We start from the raw sequence: 23,576 nt of genomic DNA, 5'->3' as shown, positions 1-23,576 counted from the left end.
CTACGTCGACAACCGAAGAGGGACGATTGACAACATGATTCTAAACAACTTTTTCCTTCGCAAAAATGTTGAGTAAGGTTTCGTTTTCGAGTTATTACCAAAAAACACTGGCCAATCAGAACGCGCCTTTAGTGCGGGCCGAACCACGAGAGCGTTAGCTTACAGACGTACTCGATGGTGGTCGTGAACAAACACATTGGCACAGTGTGGGTATCGAGGGAAGCGTGCGACAAATGTTACATCGTCTTAAATTAAAAACAATGCGGAATTATTCGTTATTAATGAATAATGAATGCGTTTGTGCCAATGCGTTTGTTCACGATCACGACCGAGGGCGGCTGAAAGCCAATGCTCTTGTGGTTCGGCCCGCACTAAAGGCGCGCTCTGATTTGCCAGTGTTTTCTGTTAATAACTCGAAAACGAAGCCTTAATCAACATTTTGACAAAGGAAAAAGTTGTTTAGAATCACCATGTCAGTCATCCCTCTTCTGTATTATTTTATGGATATAACCTGGCCCAGTTACATGGGACACCCTGTATACCACAGTGAAAACAGACATGAATAATAAAACATATTATACTATTAATTGTATCGATCAATTTTCTAATTTAAGCTTTCAATTTAGTGTCTTACATTATCAGTATAATACTAATATTATTCAAAATTCGTTTCCTCCTCCTTTTTTTCTAATAATTTAATAATATAAGTGGAGTGATCTCCATGACAGTTAACATGTCAATCCACTTAATGGATTTGACTGGCTGTCTATTGCAATAGAAAGTCATTTCTAACACGACATAAATTGATATGGATTGTTAAGGATGTTAACCCCTCATTTCTATTGGTGTCTATAGATCATTACTATAGACACCTATAGACGTCCACCTACTTTTGTCAATCATAAGATATTATCACTTTCAAATTTCCCTTAGAAATCATTTATTATGTGTCACAGTTACCTCTTTAACTTTTCTAGTTACATAGGTACCACTTTTATTATTTATCAAACAATGTGTGTCATTGCTATAAAACTGTCTGCAGTGTGTGTTTTAGGTTAGAATGTTCTTTAAGGTCTAACAAAGTTTTTAATCTAATGCCTTTATTTATAATTTGAAATTGTCAATAAAATTGTTGATTCTGAAATTGATTTTTTTGTTAAAGAAATTCATGTTTTTAAGTAATTTCACAAAATGGGGTGACATTTCGTTGATATTTGGGTGGATAAAAATATCGAAAGCGAGAAGGACTGTAGGCAGGATGAACGTCATCAATTTACAGTCGCCAGTGCAGAACAAATAATTGCAGTTTACTGCAATTTAAATGATTGGGCGATTGCCAAAAACCTTGATACATTTTGAACAAATAGTATTCAATTCCTGTTACAATGTATGCCCATTGTTTCAAATATAGCTTTATTGCGTCCAGTTGCAAAAAGGATTATCTGAGCTCTCGTTTAAAAGCAAAAAGCTGCCTTTATTTCAACACATAAATATTAATTATTCAGAATCAATTAACGAAAGACATAGATATGAAAAATTTATTTATAAAAATGATTTAAAATAATGATTTGCAAAACTTGGACCAGGTGAGTTTACCCATACGAACTTGATAATGATAACGATGATGATGATGATGATGATGATGATGATGATGATCTATTATTGATGAACATTGAAAAAGAAATGCTGATGAAATATACATAAAAATTGGATAAGTGGATCTTTCTATATACAATGAAATATCATTAATTTGTTATTACAAATATATAAGAAGTTTCCTTGCTTAATGAGTTTCTTAATTAAGAATTAATTATAATTTGTGACGAATAGAATGAACATTTTTATTTACAAATTCTACTTTATTTCTGAAATTCGATGTCCAAATTTATAAAGCTAGGATTATTTATAAACTCATAAAAAAATAAACGAAAGATTTCAAATTTAATACAATTAATTTACAAGGATCGTTAATTAAACTGTACCGAGAGAAGGTTTATTTTACTCGTTTCGAACCCTTGAATCAGAGCGTGAAATTTTGTGCCGCTTTTAAACCGAACAGGGACTAGGTGTATAAATATACTGAAGCATAATGTCAAATAAAATGATGACTTTATAATAACTTATTTATTCATAATATACAATTGTAGTTTCCTCAAATTTAAACTTATTACATCTTTAAACTTATCAATTATTCTAAAAACAAACGAAACAAGTTTCAATTAAAACCAATCGAATAAGTTATTCATGGAACTAAATAAATTAATTGTTATTGGCTTATTATTTATTTAAATGAATATATTGGATACATTAATAAGGCAAGCGTTAATTTAATAAAAGAGGACAACAAATTATTTTTGAATACTATTAACATTGATATTATTATTATTATCATCATTAAAAATTGTATAATATTATTGAATTTACATCACTATATTTCTTTGGTTTTTTATTTTATGGTACAGTTAAAGTATGTTAAGGAATAATTAATTGTGTATATTTAGTTTATAATATAAAGTTATTTATTGTTAGTTAATTTTTTATTTTGTGTTTTACTTATTTCTTAATATTTTCCCATGTAATCCATAAATTTTCAAGTGCTTTGTACTTGACGTTCAACGTTACATCAATATAAAACCGAGTTATTGTTAACTTTATCGTTGCCTCCACTTTGCCGTTATTTCTGACACGAATATCGATTTATTGACCCTTAACATGTTATTTACGAACCCTTTAGTTTCCACTAATATTAATAGCAGATACAAGTTACAAAACCTTTCAGAACATGTAGCTGATCCTATCGATGTTCTACGTAGAACAGATAAAAAAAATTGTATTTTCTACTAGAAATTTATTTGATAAATAATTTACAATATGTATACTGATTGAAACCATAAAAATGTTTCAAGTTTAATAATCATTTATAAAAATGAGAATTGTTAAAAAAGATAAGTAGAAAAATATCTGAAATTAAAATGTAAATATAATATTGAATTATAATTTAACAAATATTATGTAAAGTATTTCTGTAAAAGTTCTATTCCATGCAAAATTAAAAATAAAGATTTTGTATTATTTAACAAACTCTATAATTCAATTACCTATAGATACCTAAGAATTTCTTTTTTCAGAAGCGCATCGATGCAATTGTACATTTTCTTTAGTTTAAAGGGTTTCAGAATTCAATTATGGATTTCATGCATAAAGGTTTTCAATATTCTGATGCTAATTTTGAATCTAAAGGTAGAATTTGACAATGGGTTAAAAAGTATTCAACGATCCGAGTGTCCTACATCAAATTCGCATTCCTTGCACTCTGCCTTTCGGTGTTTCCATTCAATTCTGAAGTTTACGATCTGTTTGTTATCTTCTCTCGACAATAACGAGCCTTCGAATGCATTCAGGAAATGTGCACATAAGCGAGCACTTTTCATAATACAACACTTAGACAAAACGGAACAAGCAAGACTAAAATAATTGATAAACTCGGTCTTTGCCCTTTCTTTACCGGTTATTGTAAGATAATTGATAAGAGATAATTATTCGAATTATATCAGTACTATCTGTGAAGACACATAGTAATTTCTACTCTCACTTTGATAGCTTCATCATAACTTATTTTAAAATTTTTTGTTGTAATTAGTTATTGCCTGTGATAATAATAATTTTTACTATTATGTATTTAATTTGCATACTAATTGAAATTAAATTATAATAACAATTTCTTGTTTAAATATCTCACAATTAATAGAAGTTATAATAAATGATGATAACGATTTGTTATTAAAATTTTTATTACTAGTTGATTTTTACATTTGTATAGTAAATTGTCTTCGTTTGGTATTAATTAATTATTCAATTTTTCAAAAACGAAAATGAATAATGATTAATTTTTATTTTCAAAACCCTATCCACTGTTTAAATTTATAATTAATCATTGATTATTATTATTTCCAAAAATCTACCCTTCATTCATTATAATAATTGATCGAATAACGAATATGAAATTCCATACTAAAAATATCTAATATGTACTACAATATGGTCATGTAAGTAAATACTTCATATAGGGATTCGACGTTTTATGAGGGAAGAACTCCTTTTCTTGGAAAATTGCGAAATTTAACTGTGACGCGAATTCAAGTTATTTTTAAATGGCCCACGTTAATGTAAAGAAGCAACGTTTCGTCGATTTTTCGGAGGAAAAAGAATCGCGTTCTGCATTAAACGAATTAAATATCAGTTTCATTGATAGATTGAAAATCAGAAGATTGTACTATTTAACGATTAAAGAGACAAGGTAAAGTGACATAATGAGATGTAACGCGCATACATAGATCCAGTGGCGTATACTATATTTCCGGTTTGCTAAAAATAAAGCCAGCCTTGAAGACAGGTTCTGTTATTTCACAGTTTTCTTCATAAGTTTCCATCATTTTCTTTCAGCAGCCACGAGGTGATTGACTATTAATAAGTTGAACGACACTGTTCGAAATTCTTGAAACTTTAGAAATTCCTGTTCAAAGATCACTTTTGAACAAACAGAATCTTTGCAACATTTCTAATTGTCTTCTTGAAAAGTTTCGTTAAAATTCTAATTTTCTTATCTTACTCTTAATTTTCATCAACTTCTTCTTGAATGTTTTAATTTCATTAATTACAATAATTAGCTATTTCCGAAATGCAGACAGAATTACAATATAATTATCAATGAATGAAAAATTGTCTCATTTTACTTTTAATTTCATCGTTGTTGTTTCATTAATTAAGAAGATTATCCCTGATGCGGAGATAATAGAAAATTCTGTATAATAGTCTCATTTTCTCATTTTATTCCTGATTTCTATCAAGTTCCTTTAATACATTAAGAAGCACAGTGATAACGACTACGTATAGTCAGACACTGATTACTTTTCAAATTTCAATTCTACATTATTAATGTAAGAGTAATATTATTAAAATCTGTTTTCTTTCATTTTGTTAATTATATCTGATTATATTGCAACCTGTTCATGCTTCAATTTTTTAATACTAACAGTGAGAAATAACACAAAACCCTGTATTATAAGGTGTTATGTTGCTTTGCCACTTTTCCATTAACTATTAAAATGATTGGTGACTCAAATTTATTTAAACAAAATTTCTATAATTTTTCAATAATTTCTATAAAAAAATAAGAGTATCCTTAATATTGTAATTTATTTCAACGCTTTGACTCTTAACGGAGGTTCTGCTTAAGGATATAAAGATTGAACACATTTGTTTAAAGAAATTCATAAATATATTGAATCATTTAAATATTTAAATATCATTTATGCGTGTTCAATAATAAAATCTCTTATCAGGAATTCATTACTCTACTATAAAGCGAATTCTAGATGGGTGTTTTGTATAATTGATCGGTGTAACAGGTTTCAAACATAATTTTCATATCAAAAATTCAATATCATTTTTACAGTCAGATCGCAACACGATCCATTCATTGAACCTGAATATTTATCGATATCCATGGAATCGTCGCGTGGATTCGATCGGCCGTGAAAATCCTGCGAATGCTAAAATTAAGACGTCGAGTTCAAAGTATTGAAAATATCCGTGGATCCAACACGGAGTAAAAGCTTTTCGGCGAGTAGTTCCGTTCGCGAATTTACTCGATGCAGATGGTTACTCAACGATGCTTCGTAAGCGGTGCTGATGGAAAAGGGAGAGGAATCCAGAAAGGTAACGTTGATCGACGAAAGTTGATCAACATCCAGGAATCGGTCGGTTTCTTGTGAAACAGCGTCGTTTGATGTACGTTACGTGTATATTCCAGGAATCGAAAAGATCGACGTTAATATGAACATATTAAACAGATATTTTAGATTGAAGATTTCTTAATGCACCAATGTGATCATCTTAATACATTGTTGATCGTATGCTGTTAAATGTATATAATTCCATTTAAAAATCATCTGACACTTATCTGTTTTGTTATTCTTTAATTATTTTAATTATTTTTTTTTTGTTCTGTGCATATGTTTAATATTAGTTGAATAGAAGAAAATAAAATATTCAATTAAGAAAAATCATAATAATTATCAAGATTGGCAGAATTAGTAGGAATTATATTTAAAACATAGAGAGGAGAAGATATTTTAATTATTATTTATTTATTTTATACGTTTTTATGAAATCTTAGTAGGTGTTATATGACATTTAAGCAGGAGTGTATAGCCTTAATTCCCACCAATATTGAAAATGATAAAATAAATCATGAATATTTTATTATAAAATGATATATGCTAATCCCTTCCTACAGATCAATGTACATATAATAACAGTATCTTTATTACTATATCTAACTCTGGGCAAGCTTAAAAATGCTCTGTTCCCAAAGGGAATTAATACTTTGACTACCACAGTGGAAATGAACAACTGACTCAATAGATACTTTCAAAAAGCAAAGAAATATATCAATTTTTATTTGAAAGCCATACACAACTATATCATCTGCTGGTGATAAATAAACTTATGCAAATAAATTATATGATTTCTGTACAATCAAATACTAACCATACGACCAAGTAACAAAACTGAGAATGAGAAATTTATTGAAAACAAAGTATTGAAAACAAATAAATGAAATAAATAATTTTCATCATTAGTTAAATAATATATTATGCGGTGGCGTTTGAATGCCCAAGATTCCAGGCGTAGTGGGGCGTTCATAAATCGAGCCGATTGTTCGATTAAACAATACAAAGTTCCAAAGTGTCCACCGTGGATGCTTACCCTTTACGGGCTCCGTTCGTCAACTATGTAGCTCTTCCCGTCGTATACGCCCCCACCCTCTGTTTCCTAAGCTAACCCTCTCAACGAGGCCCCTTCCTCCTGCTCTTTCCAGAGTCTATCAGCTATCCCACACCACCCTCCACGATCAATGCTTGTGAAAAGGCTCGATGCGCGCGCCCTCGCCACGAACGGTTTTAATGCCACCTCGACTTTCCCTCCGCTCTTCAGCCTGTTGAAATTTCTTACGACCATCCCGAACAACAGACCTTTTCATCAACGTTCTTCAACCATCCGCAGATCTGGTCCGACCAACTGAGCGTCGTACCTGACAACCGAAGAGGCTGCTCTTCGCGAGATTGTCTTCTTCCTGGTCGCATTTTTCCCCGTGCTGCAAGGGGTAAACACTCGAGCAGGAGTGTGCGCAAATGGTGACGGGGTGGGAAATGTGGCGCCCCGTTCTTGGACACCAAAGATGGTGGGCCCGTAACCAGCCAGAATAGTACACGAGGAGATAATTATTTATCTTTGATCATGAATACTTATTATCGAAGAAGATCGATAAGTAAAATTTGTAAGATCGTAAAATTTCTTAGGAGACCCTGAACTGTCCATAGAAGATGCTGCTGGAATTTAGAATATTTCAAGAATTTACCTTAATATTTGATAAGATGTTCAAGTATTAAACTGGAAAATTTCGAATATTGTATATTGTTCAAATTGACAAGCTTTCGAAGCTGAAGGATGATTTGAAAGTTCAGCATCTAGGATGACCTAATTCTGGAACAACGTCCCTGGAAAGGGTGCAACATATGCGAGTATCGCGTGCAGGCAAGGGTGTAACGTAAAAACAATATCGCAATAAAGAGGCTAATTGATAATCAGTAATTATTCTTTTTCATTGAGTCGTATAGGTGAATTCTGAAATTGCAATTGAGTGACAATTCAGCTGGGACGTTCGACCAGGGAACGATCCTCTGTACGAACGTTGCTATCCTCCACACACACGGTGAATGGGCACTTGCCATTCATCATTCTTGGAGGTCAGCCAGCTTCAACTTCGCACGCCGACCAAGGTTTCGGAGCCCGTGAAAAGGCGGGACGAGTGTACTCCGGCGGCAACGCGCCGCGTATTCGATTTCGTTACCGAACGCGCTCATATCGATCGGTCCTCTACCTTGCAGTTTCTCCACGGAAACTTGCCCCTGTTCAGAGATTTCCTATCGAACCTATAACACCTTTGACCCGTCGATTTTAACCGGTTTCAACCTCCGTACAGTTTGGCCCGAGGATCGATGCCCAGGGTATGGAAGATGAACTGATCCAATCACCCAAGGGACATTACGAAAATTGTTGCAATTCAACTTTTCGTTGCTCCTCTATAGATTTATATTAATTATAATAATATTTTAGACGAATAATAGTTAAGGGATGCACGTAAGTAAGTATGAAGAAAATGGGTGGTAGATACCTTCGCAGATGTTCCCCAGCTGTATAAGGCCCCACAGCATGTCAGTGCAGCTATGGCAGTACGTCGGCTTGTGAAACGATTTCTTGCTGAAGCTGTGCCCATGGCTGGATAGAGTCTCGGCCGAGCCCGACGCCATGTTCCCCGTTCCACCGCGGCACCGCTCACGCCAGATTTTCACCGTGAAGCTCCACAGGGCGCGCCGCGCGTCGATGACAACATAATTACACGGCAGCCACTACGTGATCTCGAAACCGTACGCGTACATAATTGCGTAGCTGCAGGTGCAGCTGCGTCTGGCTGCTCGGGTCCTTCGTGTCGTCCTGTCGTCCTCTGAGCCGTGTAACCTGCCTAACGCGCATTATTCCCCAAGCTGCACCCCCAGAGCCAACCTAGCGACTGGCAAAGCACCGTACGCGACACACAGATTGCCTAGGATCGTGCACCAGTCAGCAGCAATCACCACTGTTTCGCGGCTGACCATCACCGTCATCGGCCGTTGCTACTGCCGCCTCTGGCTCAGCCGGGAGCTTCACTCGCGGGACGAGGACGATGCGGGTGTCGCGTTCGCGCATCCGAGCCACGAAACGGGCGCCGAGTGGCCGCACTGACATCAGCCCCTTCGTCACCACCGACCGACAGTGCCGGACGCATGCACGGACCAGCTGGCAGCTTCCACGAGAGGAACCCCTACGCTTGGGGACCCTCGATTTTTCCTTAACCCTTTATCTAAACGATCTTATACATCTGAACGATCTTATTATTATAATTACTTGAAATTGTTTTTTCAAAATATTCCAAATTTCTTAGGAACGAATTTAATGGGTTATCTAAATTAGGTGGCTAGGATAAGGGTTAATCAAAAAAAGGACTATTTGATCAAGTCACTCGAAAGTTTATAGTACGAAGCAACATAATGAATGTTCGTTAAGACACTCGGAGGATTACATTTTTTAGGGTGATTTTGATACGATCCTGGGACAAGTCTAGGGCACTGGGCTATCGAGATCCGGCGTTATCAGCGACGTCGGGACGGCGCGCGTCGCCTTGCGACCTCTTGTAGTCTCGAAGAGCCGTGTTCGGCCGCAACGACGGCGCCGCTCCACCCCACTGTTATACCTCTTCACGACACGGCACAATCCGTATACGCGTTACCGTTTTCGTACATGGGACACCGACGATCGTGATAGCGGCCTCGTTGCACGCGAACAAATCACTTCACGCCCGGCAACGGTAAACTGTTGTCGGTCTTACGTGTGCAAAACGAAACGCGAAACACGCCTTGACCCGACTCGACTCGACTCGACGACGTCAAAGCGACGACCAAACGTCGACGCTGCTTTGCGAGCGCGCCGACGCGACTCCGCAGCGTTCCTCTCGCGCAACGCGCTTACGTTTCATGCGTGCACAGACTATTCCGCGTTGAATTGCTCGCCGAGCAACCTTGTATCTTCCAAATCTTCCTTCATTTTCCTTTTCGACTTTTGGACATTTTCTTTTGGATTTCGAGGTTCCTGGAAACGAGGAACGTTTCAGGATAGAATGATCAGAATAAATTATATTAAACTGTAGGAGCCATTTGGGGGATTTTTATAGGACAATTTAAATTGTCATTATAAAAGGTATTTTACAAATTGAATTTTAATTTAAATAATTACATTGTACGAAGATGTACTTATACAGTATCGTATTTACAAAATAAAATTTTTAGAAATTGGTTTTGATCCTATTTTTGATTTTGTCAAAATTTACCGTCCATAATACAGTTTGATGGTCGAAGATTAAAGACAAGATCAGCTAAGTTTAATCTATGATTTCTTTATGTCAAATGATATTCTGTCAAAATGTCAGAATGGTGTTAAAAAGAGAAGTCAGAAATGAATATTTTTGGGTTTTGAAACGTTAAAGTTACGATAAATCGAGCAAAATACATCGACTCGACGCTAATGAATTTTTCCTCAACGTGTTCATTACGACAATTATTTCAAAACGAAATGAACCTAATAAATCCCATTGAAATTAAAAGGAGAATAAATTAATTAATTAATCGATTCTGTAATTTCTTATTAATGAAGAACATACAGAAGTGTTTTTTAAAATATTTTTCTAATAAATAAAAATTGAACGTTATTAAATTCTTTTGATTAATCAATACATTCTTTAAATTAATTTACAATGTGCAAATAAAATACGCTGTTGGAATTTTGTTCAAATTTACCAGAATTGAAATACAGTGAATATAATGAAATATTTTTGATTTTGTGTTCATTTCAAATTAAAGATATCAGCCTTTTCGCTATGGCCGTCGTTGCTAAAAGAATTCTTAGAATAATGGACTTCTATATAAATTCAAATGTTAATAATTTTTTATCAAATCTTATTTGCAACATAGTACTTTCCGTCACAAATATGTTTATTTTTATTAATTATCATTTGAAAAATATCTTCATTAATGTACAGTATCGAGCATAATAAGATTTCCCCCCCAAAAATGGTGATACTACCGCCCTCTCAGTTTGTCAAGAGGTCCAGTTCTTTTCTGGACTCTCGCCCTTTCTCGTACGCGATCCCAAAGAAAGTGGCAAGGTTAGGGACCAGGCCCCATATGTATACATATAGGTCCGTTGCTCTCCACCACTCGTGTAAAAGCATTTACGCGGTATTTGAATGAATATTTACTTTGTTATTCGTACTTTTCAATTATATACCAAATTTTACAATATTTAATAATTAAAAATTGTCATTTTTTGTACCAAATTACTTTTAATATTAACATCATCGAAATTAATGCTTTGAACATTTCTACTTCCACTGTAGCGTCATTTTCCGTAGAGTAGTCTATTGTACTCGATACTATACACGCTTTACATCTGACTATAATCGTCCACAGTGATCATGGTCAGTGACTATATCATCCTTAATACCAAAGCTAGGAAAATCTATGCACCAATACCAAATTGAAAGGGTTAAAACGTGTTAATAATAAATATCAGAAGAAAAGAAGGAAACAACCCTTACTTTTGAACGATTTGAATAAACGTTTTCCATTTTGTGCTTCTAAATAATGCAACATTGTCGTTGCTGACACTATTGTCGTCCATCGTCGATTTACCGTTGCGTGAATCCTTGAAATACATGGTCGACAATACACACCGTGGACGTCTATGATGAAAATCTCGACAACCAGTGTATATAGAATTTTTCAATGCCGGAAGTGGACGAGGAAACGCGTTCACGTTGTGCTTGTTTTCATTATTCAACAGTTTAATGTACACCCAGACGGCAACTTTGTTTGGAAAATTAAATATATGGGACACTCGTATCGATTAATCATGCATGCGACGCCTTATCGAGCATAGAAGTTTCAAAGGGATTGTTGTTGGGACAAGGAAACTATGTTTTCTGGAATCACTGAAATTCTGAATGAAAATTTGTTTGTTAGAATTTCTTATGGGTTACTTGTTTTTTTTTAATATTAATATAAAAATTATATAATTATACAATTTATTACATAATAATTACATAATTTAAAAATTATAAATACATGTTTGCATTACTTAATTCCCAATTTTAATATTTAATACTTAAATTAAATTATTTAATTTTAATTTAAACTTACATTAATTCTATTTTTGGAATAAAATAAAAAACAAAAATTTGATTCATTTTAGCAATGTACAGTAAAAGCTGGATATATGCAACAAACATTGGGACACAGACGTTGCATATATCCAGCCGAAGTGCATATATCCATCGTTTGTATTCAGCCGCGATACCTATTCTACGTTCGCACACAACATGCGACGTGTTGCATATTGCATGTTGGGTCTTTGATGCATCTTTGGTGTACGGCCTGCCTTATACATATGTAGCCGAGGTGTCAATTCTATGTTGTTTATTTTATTATTATTGTTTATTTATTCTATTATCATTCTGTTATTACTGTTAGCTTGTAAATTACTTTAATTTTCAATAGAAAGAAACTGTCCGGTTTCATGGAAATCACGGGCTGTTCCTAACATCATAAAGCACCTAATTTGCAGTGAATAGTTCTGCTACTTAGAAATATTCTGAACCGTGGCAACAATAAGTTTATGAAGCCATCGACCAGTTTAGTACTTTGCTATTATTACAGTTTTATTATTATTTTAATAAATAAATATAATTCAAATCATATCGCGTTTGGTACCGTTTTAATCAGAAAAATCTCACAATTGCGTTAGTAAAAGTTTCATTAAGAAAAAGTTAAAAATAAAAAAGTTTCATCGTTCAATTAGTATTAGTCACACCGATATTACGGTCGGATCATATTACACGGTTTCCTCGTCGAGCGGCTCGGTTCGCCTAGGCCCTAGGGGGATCCCCCTAAGTGGAGGGGATAACGATGTTGCATATATCCAGTTAAACTTTCGTTGCATATATCCAGCTTTTACTGTAAACCTTTAATTAGAGTTTGTAAAAATGTCAAGTTATCTATCTTAAAAATAATAAAAAGGCAACAGAATATTGTTCTTGTTTAAAACAAAAAACATAAATTTAATAAATTTCTTTCAAAGAATGATAACATACACGTCCATGTTAATAAAAATTTATAATTGCTACTGAAGTTAATTGAATTATATTTACAAGACCAATAAAAAGCCGGGCAATAAAGCGGAAACTTCTGAAAGGAAAATCAATATTTTTGACATCACATACTTTATTATGGACGGAGCACAAAGCATCGTCTTTTCAAATACAATATTCATATACATACTTATCGTAAATACACGTTCATATGTTTAACATTGCTTCCTATCATCCTAAATTTTCTTGTTTGATTCATTAATCCTGTATACCTGATGTTATAATAAATTCGAACACTTAATCGCTAATTTTGATTTGATTATATGAAACAAACTGCGGAGTTCGCTGTTATTGAGTATAAACTGTTAAAATTAATAAAAATTTGTACAGAGGATGTACAAAATAATGAAAATACTAAACAATTTAAAGAAAACTAAATATAATTATGATGATCAATTTTGAATACAGCCATCTTTATCTATAAAATGATATCTTAAAACTATTTTTCAAGAAAAATACTGGTACAAGTTTATTGTTAAATATAACAATTGGTACTATTGATTAATTCAATAAAGGAAAAAGATTAAAATAATATCAATACTAGATTCATAATACAAAGAAATTAAATGGAACATTGCAACAATTTGTATGTTTAATAATTTTTAATAAAAAATTATTTGAATAAAATTAAAAACTTTGGACAATAATAATAATTTTTTAATAAAATTAAGAATGAAGTTTTATTCGAATAACCTTATTTTTATTCGAATGAAAAATTATTCATTACTCATGAATATGCCTAACTCAAACAGTCATAATTATTTTGTGTTTTCCTTATTTTGTCCAACCCTCCTGTGTAAGTACATAGTTCATTCACGTACAAAAGAATTTTAGCTGCACCATAGTGTACTAAATGCTTAAACGAAAATACAAGATTTGACTCTAACTAAACATAGCCATTCGTCGTTTTACTTAAAACTATTTATACTTAATTTGGTTAAATCGTTTGCCACCATTAACATGCTACAAAGAAAATGAATAAGAAATCCAGGCAATATGTGCTTGATTTTCAAGAAATCATTGAAATTTATTTTCTCCTCATATTCCTGAACATTCAGTTTTGCATGAGTTTAATCTACAATAAAATTCAATATTGCCTAGCAATTTCACAATAAATATCTTAACGAGGAAATTCTGGTTAAAGATCCTCTTTCCTTAAAAAAAAAAACTTCGAAAAATTATAAAATGACACGATTGAAAGCAAAATAAAAATAAACTACAATAAAACTACATTTATTTGAATATGTTGATAGACAATATAATTTGAAAATTGGAATGTTTGGATAAAAATATATTTATTATGTTCAATTAACTCCTTGGGTACTTTTAACCAGTCAAACTTGTTATACATTTCCTATACTATTATAAAATAAAATATTATTCGAAAAATTTACAATTTGTTCATTTACGAATACATATGTAGGTATTCCTCAGTCAAATACGTACTCCTAAAAAAAAAGTTAAAAAATCGTGAAACACTAAAATTTTCTAAAGATTAAAAAGAATTATAATCATTAAGATATTTAAAAAAGTGGGAGTATTTTGTTATGGTTTTTAAAATTAAATCACCACCCAAAGAGTTCGCATTCCAATAAGAGTTTGAGTCTGAAATTTTTCTACTAATTTATTGCAGATGAAATGACAGATTATTTTACAAAATATTCAAATTTCTGTAAAGTTTTATTAGAATTTATATTATATTCTTCGACACAATATATCCTGATTGAATTTTATAGAGGAACAATACATAAACTTCACTTTGATGCATTGCTTGCTCTAGTTAATAACCCTTTCATTTTATATTAAGAATTTTAATGAAACATTTATATAGGCATTTTTACGAAGCTTTAAGCTTCAAAATGATATAGCATAAGTACTATTTCATGATACTTTTATGTCATAAAATCATGTCAGAAATCAATCACTTAATCAGCAATAATTTAATACTTTGTTCTACAGTTTACGAGTATTCAGGTGTTTAATCAAAATTAAAAAATTATAATAATATATAGTTCGTAGTACATTCAATTAATCAGGCATTCGCTAAAATTTCATTTAATCAAAGTTCAAATAAATGAAGTTTTATTTATGAACATGTGCGTCATGACGCATTAGACTTACAGAGCATGTTTCAAATGTAGTTCTTGTCCGTTTTAATAAAATCTGGTAGGTTGATAGGCCTGTTATCTATAATAAGTACCGCCCTAAGTATCAAGGCAATTTTGTACACTCAATCGGTACACTCAAAATTGTAAAAAAAGGCTGCAATCATTATCAAATGAGTCAATTTCAGCAATTTTCAAATGTCCTCAAAATTGGCTATCCAACTCTTACTGAAATTATAATTACGTTTATAGATATATGAACTATCAACCCATGAAATTTCATTGCATTTAGGGTGGGTCACATCTGAGGCTCTCTGCGTCACACCTCCGTGGAAAGCGGTTGAAATTAACGGAGAAGAATAAGGACAGCTAGTGTATAAATTTCAGATATGTATAACACGTGCCCTCGTGTTGGCTTATATCAATATCCATGAACACCGAACGAACATTCAACTAGTAACGCTTAAAACTTATTGTCCTTATGCAAACTTTCCAAACTGTTCGACAGAGATATTACACGATCGCTTGTTTCCACGAAACGACTCGTAAAATATCACCGTTCGGTATTAACTAGGCTATACTAACGATACTAACTTGTCTGCCTATGAATCTTGCATGTAATATCGATTTCGTTCGTTACGGAAAAGAACGATCCTGAAAAATACCTCGTTAGCACATATTAACGCGTTCAGCCCGGCAGACATCGTAAGATGCCTAACTGGTCGAACCCGACCAATCCTGATGGCATCATAAGACGCCACGCTCAACAGGCAAAGTTCTGATAAGCCATTACCATCGATCAGGTGTGAAACTCTAAACTAGGACAACAATTTAACATGTTCAAACCTAGGAAAACAGGTTTAAATCTCGATGCTTCCTTTCGATCAGTAGATCTATCCAAGTCGGCCGAAATGTGTTAAAAGCTACAGGAAAAGTTAAAAAGCAATACACTTCCGGGCTGAACGCGTTAAGAGGAACATGAATGAAAAATGGCTTGGAATGATGTTTGATCGAAATCGATACAATTTTCCAATATAGATCGATTTATCTAGAAAAGTACGTTGTATCGTGAAGATTTTTATAAGGATTATCAAAAATCTCATCATTTAATTTTATAATGCAATGCTTTTTCTATTATTAGTATAATATTAACGGTACTGGCAATTTTCATTAATCCTTGAACGACAATGGCTAGGTTAATTATGACCCAAATATATGAAAAATGCACAACAGTGTATCGATTAATATTAAGAATTGAAATTTTCAGATTTAAATCTGATTCAACATACTTTTCAAAATAAATAAATACTTATGTGTCAGGATGGGTCCTTCTGTATAAGAGAACTTTGCGTAATTATTTAATGAAAATTTCTGCGACATAGATATACAGATAGGGCCCATTATTAGACATGTATATATTTCTTTTACAATAACGAATTAAAAAAATGTATAATATGTTGCAGCAGAAACAGTGTAGTTAATAACTACAATATTAAATTGTAATGATTTAAAAATGTTTCTATAAATCTTCTTTCATTATATTTCATTGATAACTATATAAACGTATCTACATTTAATTGATATAATTATCGTATGGAGAAACAAGTTGATGATATAACAACAAAAGCAGTTATTTAAAAGAATTGCTGTTAACATATCTTCAGCATAATTATATAAAATTATTACCACTATTAGAATTCTAGAAAAAAAAATTGTATTCGTAAGATAATAATTATCAGAGTTGTTTGTATTTTTAAAAGGTTTTACTTTGATCTATTCGTTTTTATTTAATAATTAATTCAAATTTGATCTTTGTTGAAAAGAATCAAATGTATTAACTATTTTTTACTTATACAGATGTATATAAAATGCAACAATATCACTACTGATTAAAGATCAATAAACGATCAATATTTTGGAATACATATATATGTAATGTATATACGTCTAATACGATCTAACAAAACAATTAAATGTAAGTCGAATTTCGACAAGCACCTCGCTATGAATTTTCTTTTACTATTTAACCCTCTATGTACTAACACCACCATCCTTACTGAAATGTGAAATATAGATTGCATAAAGTATAACTTTAACTGCGTTATTAATTATGATAATATTTCTACAAGTAAACTGCAAACTTTTACACTTATATATTTTTCAATAAATCTTTAATTTTTCAAATATAGAACAAGAATATGTATATATGTATAGAATAGTTGCTGTATATGTATATTTAAACTAGTTCAACAGAATTCTAATGACATCAGTATCTTAAATTCAACTGTTTAATATTATAGACTCCTTAATAGATATTAAGCTATACAAGAGGGTAAAGCAGATGATAAAACGAAATCGATTAACAATAATAATCTATGTATGTATAATTTTGTTTACTTTATACATAAACAAAACATAGAGGGTTAAATAATATTAACACGTATACGTATGTAGCATAGTACTACTGTTATTTTTGTAAAGTGGAGAAATGTTTCTCCCAAAATAGCAACTAGTTTTCATTGAGTTTTAAAAACTGACCATGGCTAATGATTATTATATCGTATCTATGTAAACTTATACGTTAAAGGAATATAATACAATTCAACTTGATCTAATGAGAAAAATATATGTAGTTTCAATTGAAAAGCTTATGATCCAAATGATCAAGATCTATGCATATTTTTTTAGTATAATTGATAAAACTTAGAAGTAAATATAATTCTGGAATGTTGAAGTAATGTTGCAAGAACAGATCACTTACATTAAATCGGATAGATTGTTTAGAAAATATTATCCCAAACCATGATCTTCAAAGAATCCCTGCGGAGTTTCCTCCTGAAACACACAAATAATAATGTTAAATTAAAATACAAATAAAAAATATACACTTAAGAATATGAAGAGGGATCAATTTCTTTGATGCTGCACATTATCATACAATGCAAATATACAATAATGAAAATATATAAACAAACACGTACCTAGTTTGCAATTAAGTAATCTCCTTGATGCAGCCTCAAATGGTGAACTGAACCCTTTTCATATAACTGAGTATATACTTGTATGGATACACAAAGCTGCACAAAGCACATGTTGATTTATTGCCTCGTTTAAAATGCTTAAGCACTGATCAAAGAAATGTCTGTATTGCATGCTGCATACAGAATATCTCTGCGCTTATGATTAAATAAGGATACATATTGTACATTTGACAAACTTTAATGGAGAAAAAATCTTCCTAACAAACAATGAATAAATAATAATTCTAATGATGTTTTTATTTGAAATGGAAAGGGATAAAATATCTTAATAAAACCTGAAAGAGGAAATACAATAACAATAATTACATAGATGGGTTAATTACATGGAAAAGGTTCTATATAATCTCGTATACAATTATATAAAAATTCGTTTGTATACATTTTATTGTATATATCATTACTGTGTTAAAATTATAATATTAAAAATTGACACTGTTTATGTATATACACATATACACATATAAAAACGACACTTTCAAATGTTCATTTCTAATTAAATACTAAAATAAATATTTTTTAAGTAGACAAACATGAAAAGTACTATACAAAGTGTAATGTGATTAAAAATGTTATAGATGGTACGCCAATAATTTTCTATGTACGTACATAAAAGAAACAATTTTTGAACCTGTATAACTTTATTGCTATAGTACGGGACTAATTATTTTAAAGCTATTGTTTGCTAAGTTATGAAAGGGAAAGTAGTTTTATAACTAAAAGGATATTTTGTTCGATACATGTAACAGAGTGATATATGATATACAATATATATGTTTATATTACTCTGTTCATTTTGTGTTAATAGCATTTTTGTTTTCTATATAAAAATATGCTAACGATTCCTACACTAATTTTTGTAACGATTATCAGTGGTAAGTAAAAAATTGATGTTCAATATCTATAGAAAAAGTAGAGATGTATGATGGCATCATGCAGCGGGTGAGCCTGCTCCAGGTCTTGATTCATGTGGGCTGTTAGACTGGCCATGGAGGGCATGCAAGAATGCAGCACCTACAAAAGCCCTATCTCCCGCAGAGCACCTTCCACAGCTTCATCCTTCCACAAACAAACAAATATTCTAACTAATCTTTAGTGTATTTCTAGATGTGTCCTTAGAAACGGAATAATAATGATGAGCTAAAAGCTAAATCTTACTATTAAATTTTCTTACTAAATGTATTTATGTAAGTATATTGTTTTATGTAAATACATTATAAGGAATATGTAATATATTTGTATAAATAAATTTCATTTATAATAAATTCATCCCATCTGATAAAAAATGCCGCTGTTTAACTTGAATTAATACAGAAGTTTAATTGATGAAATGTATTAAAGAAAGATGTATCACTCAAGCAAACATGCATTTTAATACTGCTGGCATGAATTATCATACGTAATTTTTAAAATATATTTTGTTCTATCAGAATTTGGCATTATTAGGTATGTATGATTTGTATAAATCTAAAAATTTCCTATGTAAATCTGTCACATAAGTACAATTACATTCTAAATTTAAAATACATTGTAAGCGTACATATAGTCATCATACATCAACAACTGTTTACAAAATTACTAATGCCAAATTTTCTGATATAATTAAATGTATACTTAAAAATTTATCATAAATTATCAAACTATGAACCACAAACATCCAGTGCATTGATGTTGCATATAAAATAATGTCTTATTAGAATAAGACAAATAAATGTTCCAAGTCTATAAAAAAGCTACTTTTTAAAATATGCAAATAAAATATGGTACAATCATACTTTCGCATCTGATGAATTTCTTATAAATACTATTCAAAGTATTGTATGGATTACAATCAATAAAATTACATAAAATTATATCATCAACATAATTGGCAACGTTAATATTTATTGCAATTTAATAAATATATACATACATTTCAATAACTAATTAACTAATTACAACAGCATTTCCATAGCATTATTTTTTCAGAGTAATTACGAATAATTAAATAGCATTTCTTTATATTTTTATTACAATACAAAGAACAAATGAAGTGCTCCTGTTTACTTTTGTTAAATCTTTAAAAAATCTTTCCAAGTTAATATTAATTCAATAAAGTTAATAAAATTGAATAAAATTTGATGAAATCTACTATAAAGTTTCTTTCACTATCTTGATACAAACTTTTACAGTTTGTAATATTTAAAAAGCGTATAATATAGATGGCTAATAATACATAAATATTACTTTTTCTATGTAAAACCACTAATTATTACATTACTTTAAACAAATATCCATCTCACTATTTTTATAAAAATTTACAAATATAAAGATTGTTAAGGACTAGATATAATCTACAAATATTTAAACATCAGTTCTGTAAGTCCATCTGAATGCTACAGTTTTTGAATAACTTTTGGCAATGATAATTTGAAAACACTTCGTATTTTAAACATTAAAAAATTCTAAATATAGTTAAATCTTTATATAAACATACTAAACAACAATCTATCAATATCTAACTCAGTTATTTTAACAAATATCTTTATACTCATCTTATTAATGTTCTTACAAATACATGATAAAGTACTTGTGACAGTAAGCATGTATGAAATAACTAAAATGAATTTACTTTCATGTATACACATACAATAAACATATCAAATTTATACGAAAAATTACATATATGAAGAACATGCATGTTTTATTTCTATAAAAAATGATTGTATTATTAATATTATGCATTATCAATACTTTAAATTAATTTTACTGTATATCATTACAAAAAAAAAACGTTTATATTGCTGTAACATTTATTCATAGAAAATAACTAATCACTACTTTGTTATATGATGTAATTAAATAACTTCAATTTAAGAAGTACTATTATAAAGGAACTTCAAAAAAAGAAATAATATACCCTTCTCATTAATTGTATTATAATACTCGATATAATGCTATATTAATGGCAATATAATATGGCAACAGTATTTAATTTATATTTGCTATAGATATGCTGCTGCGTACATCATAAATAAAAATTCACAACATATGTAAGCCCACTTACATTAATGAAAGAATAAGCATATAAAGCATTCTATTCACACAGCATTAGCTACAAGGAAAATAGGAAGTTACAATATTTTAAAATATAGATTATATCTACACTTGTCTATGTGTGATGTCTTACAATAATATCACTGGAAAGAATGTGTAGACATTATTTGTTATGAGTATGCGAGAATCTGAAAATCTCGGGAACCCGATGGTGGGGTGGGATAAAAAGAGACTGGATCAGGTCGAATTAAGTCTTAAAAGTATCTTGGGTCTCGAGAATATCAGGAATTACGATATTTTCGAGTCTCAAAATACGTTCCAGACCTAACCTAACCCGAGCCGGGCCAGCCTGGCCCGACATTTTCGGATTCTTGCACACCTCTATTATTTATGCTTCCCTGACTATATGGTATTTTATCGAACTATGCATCAATGATTTCACAATTGAATCACATTAGAAAAAATTGAATAATACTTACGATTCATAATAATAATAAAGATTATTAACCATTGCATATATATGTATATATATTAACTATATCTATAACAAAATTTATGACATTGATTTTTAAATCAGGCATTACAACAATAATTACATACATTACACATTAAATATTAATCAAAATTTTAAATACTAACAAGACTACATAAAAGAACAAAAATATCAGACTATAAAATACATAATATATACAGCACATGAACAAATATCAAATCAAAAAAGAAAATAACACATTAATACTTAAAATCAAAAAGGTGACATTCCATCATGCAATTTAAATATTACACTGTTAATAAACAATAAAGTATCAATACAACCCATTTTAATCAGGCAATAAAACAATGTGGTGAGTACTGTTATAGTAAAACAGACTTATTTATAGCATTTCAATATGTATGTATAGTCAATCAAGAATACTGTACCTATAAATATGCTGATATATATTGAATATAAATTATGCTTTCATCTAAATTTATATATTAATTTCAATATCTAATTGTATGGTACTTTTTGGGTGTAAGGAAAAGTTACATGTAGACATATATATATATATATATACACATGTATAGTGATATGTTATTAATTAAATTTATCATTGATAAATATAGTTATTTATCTATATTTCAAATTATTCAATTATAAGCAAATTATGTTACATATTATCACCACATTACTTTACCCAGAATAAACAGGCCATAAACATGCCACACACATAAACCATACAAGAGGTATTGATATCTTTTATGTTACCTCTTGATCAATATAGAATTTGATTACTTTGATAAGGATGTTACACACCAACCATTAAAGGTTAAATATGTTATGTGAACCATTTTAACAAATTTTCAGGAATTGATAAAACAATTTAATATTATGTATATGTGTAAAAGAAACTATAACATAACATTGTATCTCTTGAAACCAATACGATAATTAATATGCATGTTAAAATGATTCGATTATATTGCCAGAAAATAACAAAGAAAAATTATAGTGTCATTAAAAAGGACAAATCACAATTCAATGGGTACATCCCCATAACTAACCTCCTGTAGTAAATCCTGAGCTGCAATGGCTTTTAAAACGTTTTTTTTGCTGGTTTCTTGAATTTCACCTCCGACCAATAACTCATCTAAGATGAAGTATGCTTTCTCAAAGTTGAAAATTATATCTAATTCACATACCTAATAAATTAAAATTAATATTAATATAAATTATTATTTTAATGATTAATATATATAAATATATATTATAAATAAATTTATAATTCATTTTTAATAAAATATACATTCTATATATTAAATCTTTTGTTATTTTAAACTCAAATTGATTGTATTGCTTTATAACAAACATAAAATTAAATTTGTACTCACACTTCCAAAATATTTGTCTAGTAATTCAACATAACGATGTATGATCTCTAAGGTTAATAATTCATTATCATTTTGTTCTATTGCACAACAAAAGTATAAACTTGCATATCTGAAAATGAAAAGAACTGGCTATAAAATAATTTGTTAATCAAATACATTGAATCAGCAGAATAAATATTTTAAGTGTTATACGATACCTTTTATAGACAACTTTAACATCCTTCCACTCTAAGAAACTTGACATTTTAGGTTTTCGGGCCAATATTGTGGTAATTAATTCTCGTGTAATTTTCTTTTTTAATTTATCAGGATGAGCCACGTACCATTTTTGTAAACGTAATTTTCCTTGGCGACTGAACAGTAACATAAATTGCATCTAAAAAGAATTTAACCAATTTTGTAGATAAAAATTTCCATGTTATTTATGCAGTTTCTATTTAATGTTTATTTCATCGAGATAAAATAATAAACATCTACCATTTTTAGGGAAACTGTTTTAAACAAGTTATAAAATTAATCACGACACTTTGATCACACTGCAAAAAATTATTCTAATGCTAATCAATGCTAATGTGCACCGTGGTGTACCGGACTGTACGCCAACTAGTGATGGGCGATACAGTATCGATATTTGGAATATCGATATTTTTTAGTTCAGATATT

General features: G+C 30.6%; 2 protein-coding genes across 10 annotated transcripts in view; both read right to left on the bottom strand.

Moving 5' to 3' along the window:
• LOC114880195 (diacylglycerol kinase theta) overlaps positions 1-9,576 on the bottom strand; it is a 31,879-nt gene extending 22,303 nt beyond the window's left edge. For all 8 annotated transcript variants that reach the window (XM_029195929.2, XM_029195931.2, XM_029195936.2 and 5 more), the window contains exon 1: positions 8,240-9,576. In XM_029195929.2, coding sequence (XP_029051762.1) covers positions 8,240-8,375 — 136 coding nt within the window. In that variant the 5' untranslated portion in view covers positions 8,376-9,576. The remainder of the gene's footprint in view (positions 1-8,239) is intronic.
• A 3,339-nt stretch (positions 9,577-12,915) lies between these two features.
• Positions 12,916-23,574, bottom strand: LOC114880198 (AP-1 complex subunit sigma-2). Of its 2 annotated transcripts, XR_003790043.2 has the most exons (6): positions 23,391-23,570; positions 23,111-23,289; positions 22,914-23,022; positions 22,587-22,724; positions 17,949-19,064; positions 12,916-17,802 (listed from the first exon to the last, which is right to left on the bottom strand). XR_003790043.2 is itself a non-coding variant. In XM_029195938.2 (5 exons), the coding sequence occupies exons 1-5, from the start codon at positions 23,391-23,393 to the stop codon at positions 17,758-17,760; spliced, it is 474 nt and encodes a 157-aa protein (XP_029051771.1). In that variant the 5' UTR covers positions 23,394-23,574; the 3' UTR covers positions 12,916-17,757. The 2 variants fall into 2 exon arrangements, 1 of the variants encoding a protein (XP_029051771.1); XM_029195938.2 differs by lacking the exon at positions 17,949-19,064 and having other exon boundaries at positions 23,391-23,574.
• Between the last annotated feature and the right edge of the window lie 2 nt (positions 23,575-23,576).

The sequence above is a fragment of the Osmia bicornis genome, chromosome 3, assembly GCF_907164935.1.
Source record: "Osmia bicornis bicornis chromosome 3, iOsmBic2.1, whole genome shotgun sequence".
Classification (NCBI taxonomy): domain Eukaryota; kingdom Metazoa; phylum Arthropoda; class Insecta; order Hymenoptera; family Megachilidae; genus Osmia; species Osmia bicornis.
This window is presented reverse-complemented; position numbering and strand designations above follow the sequence as displayed.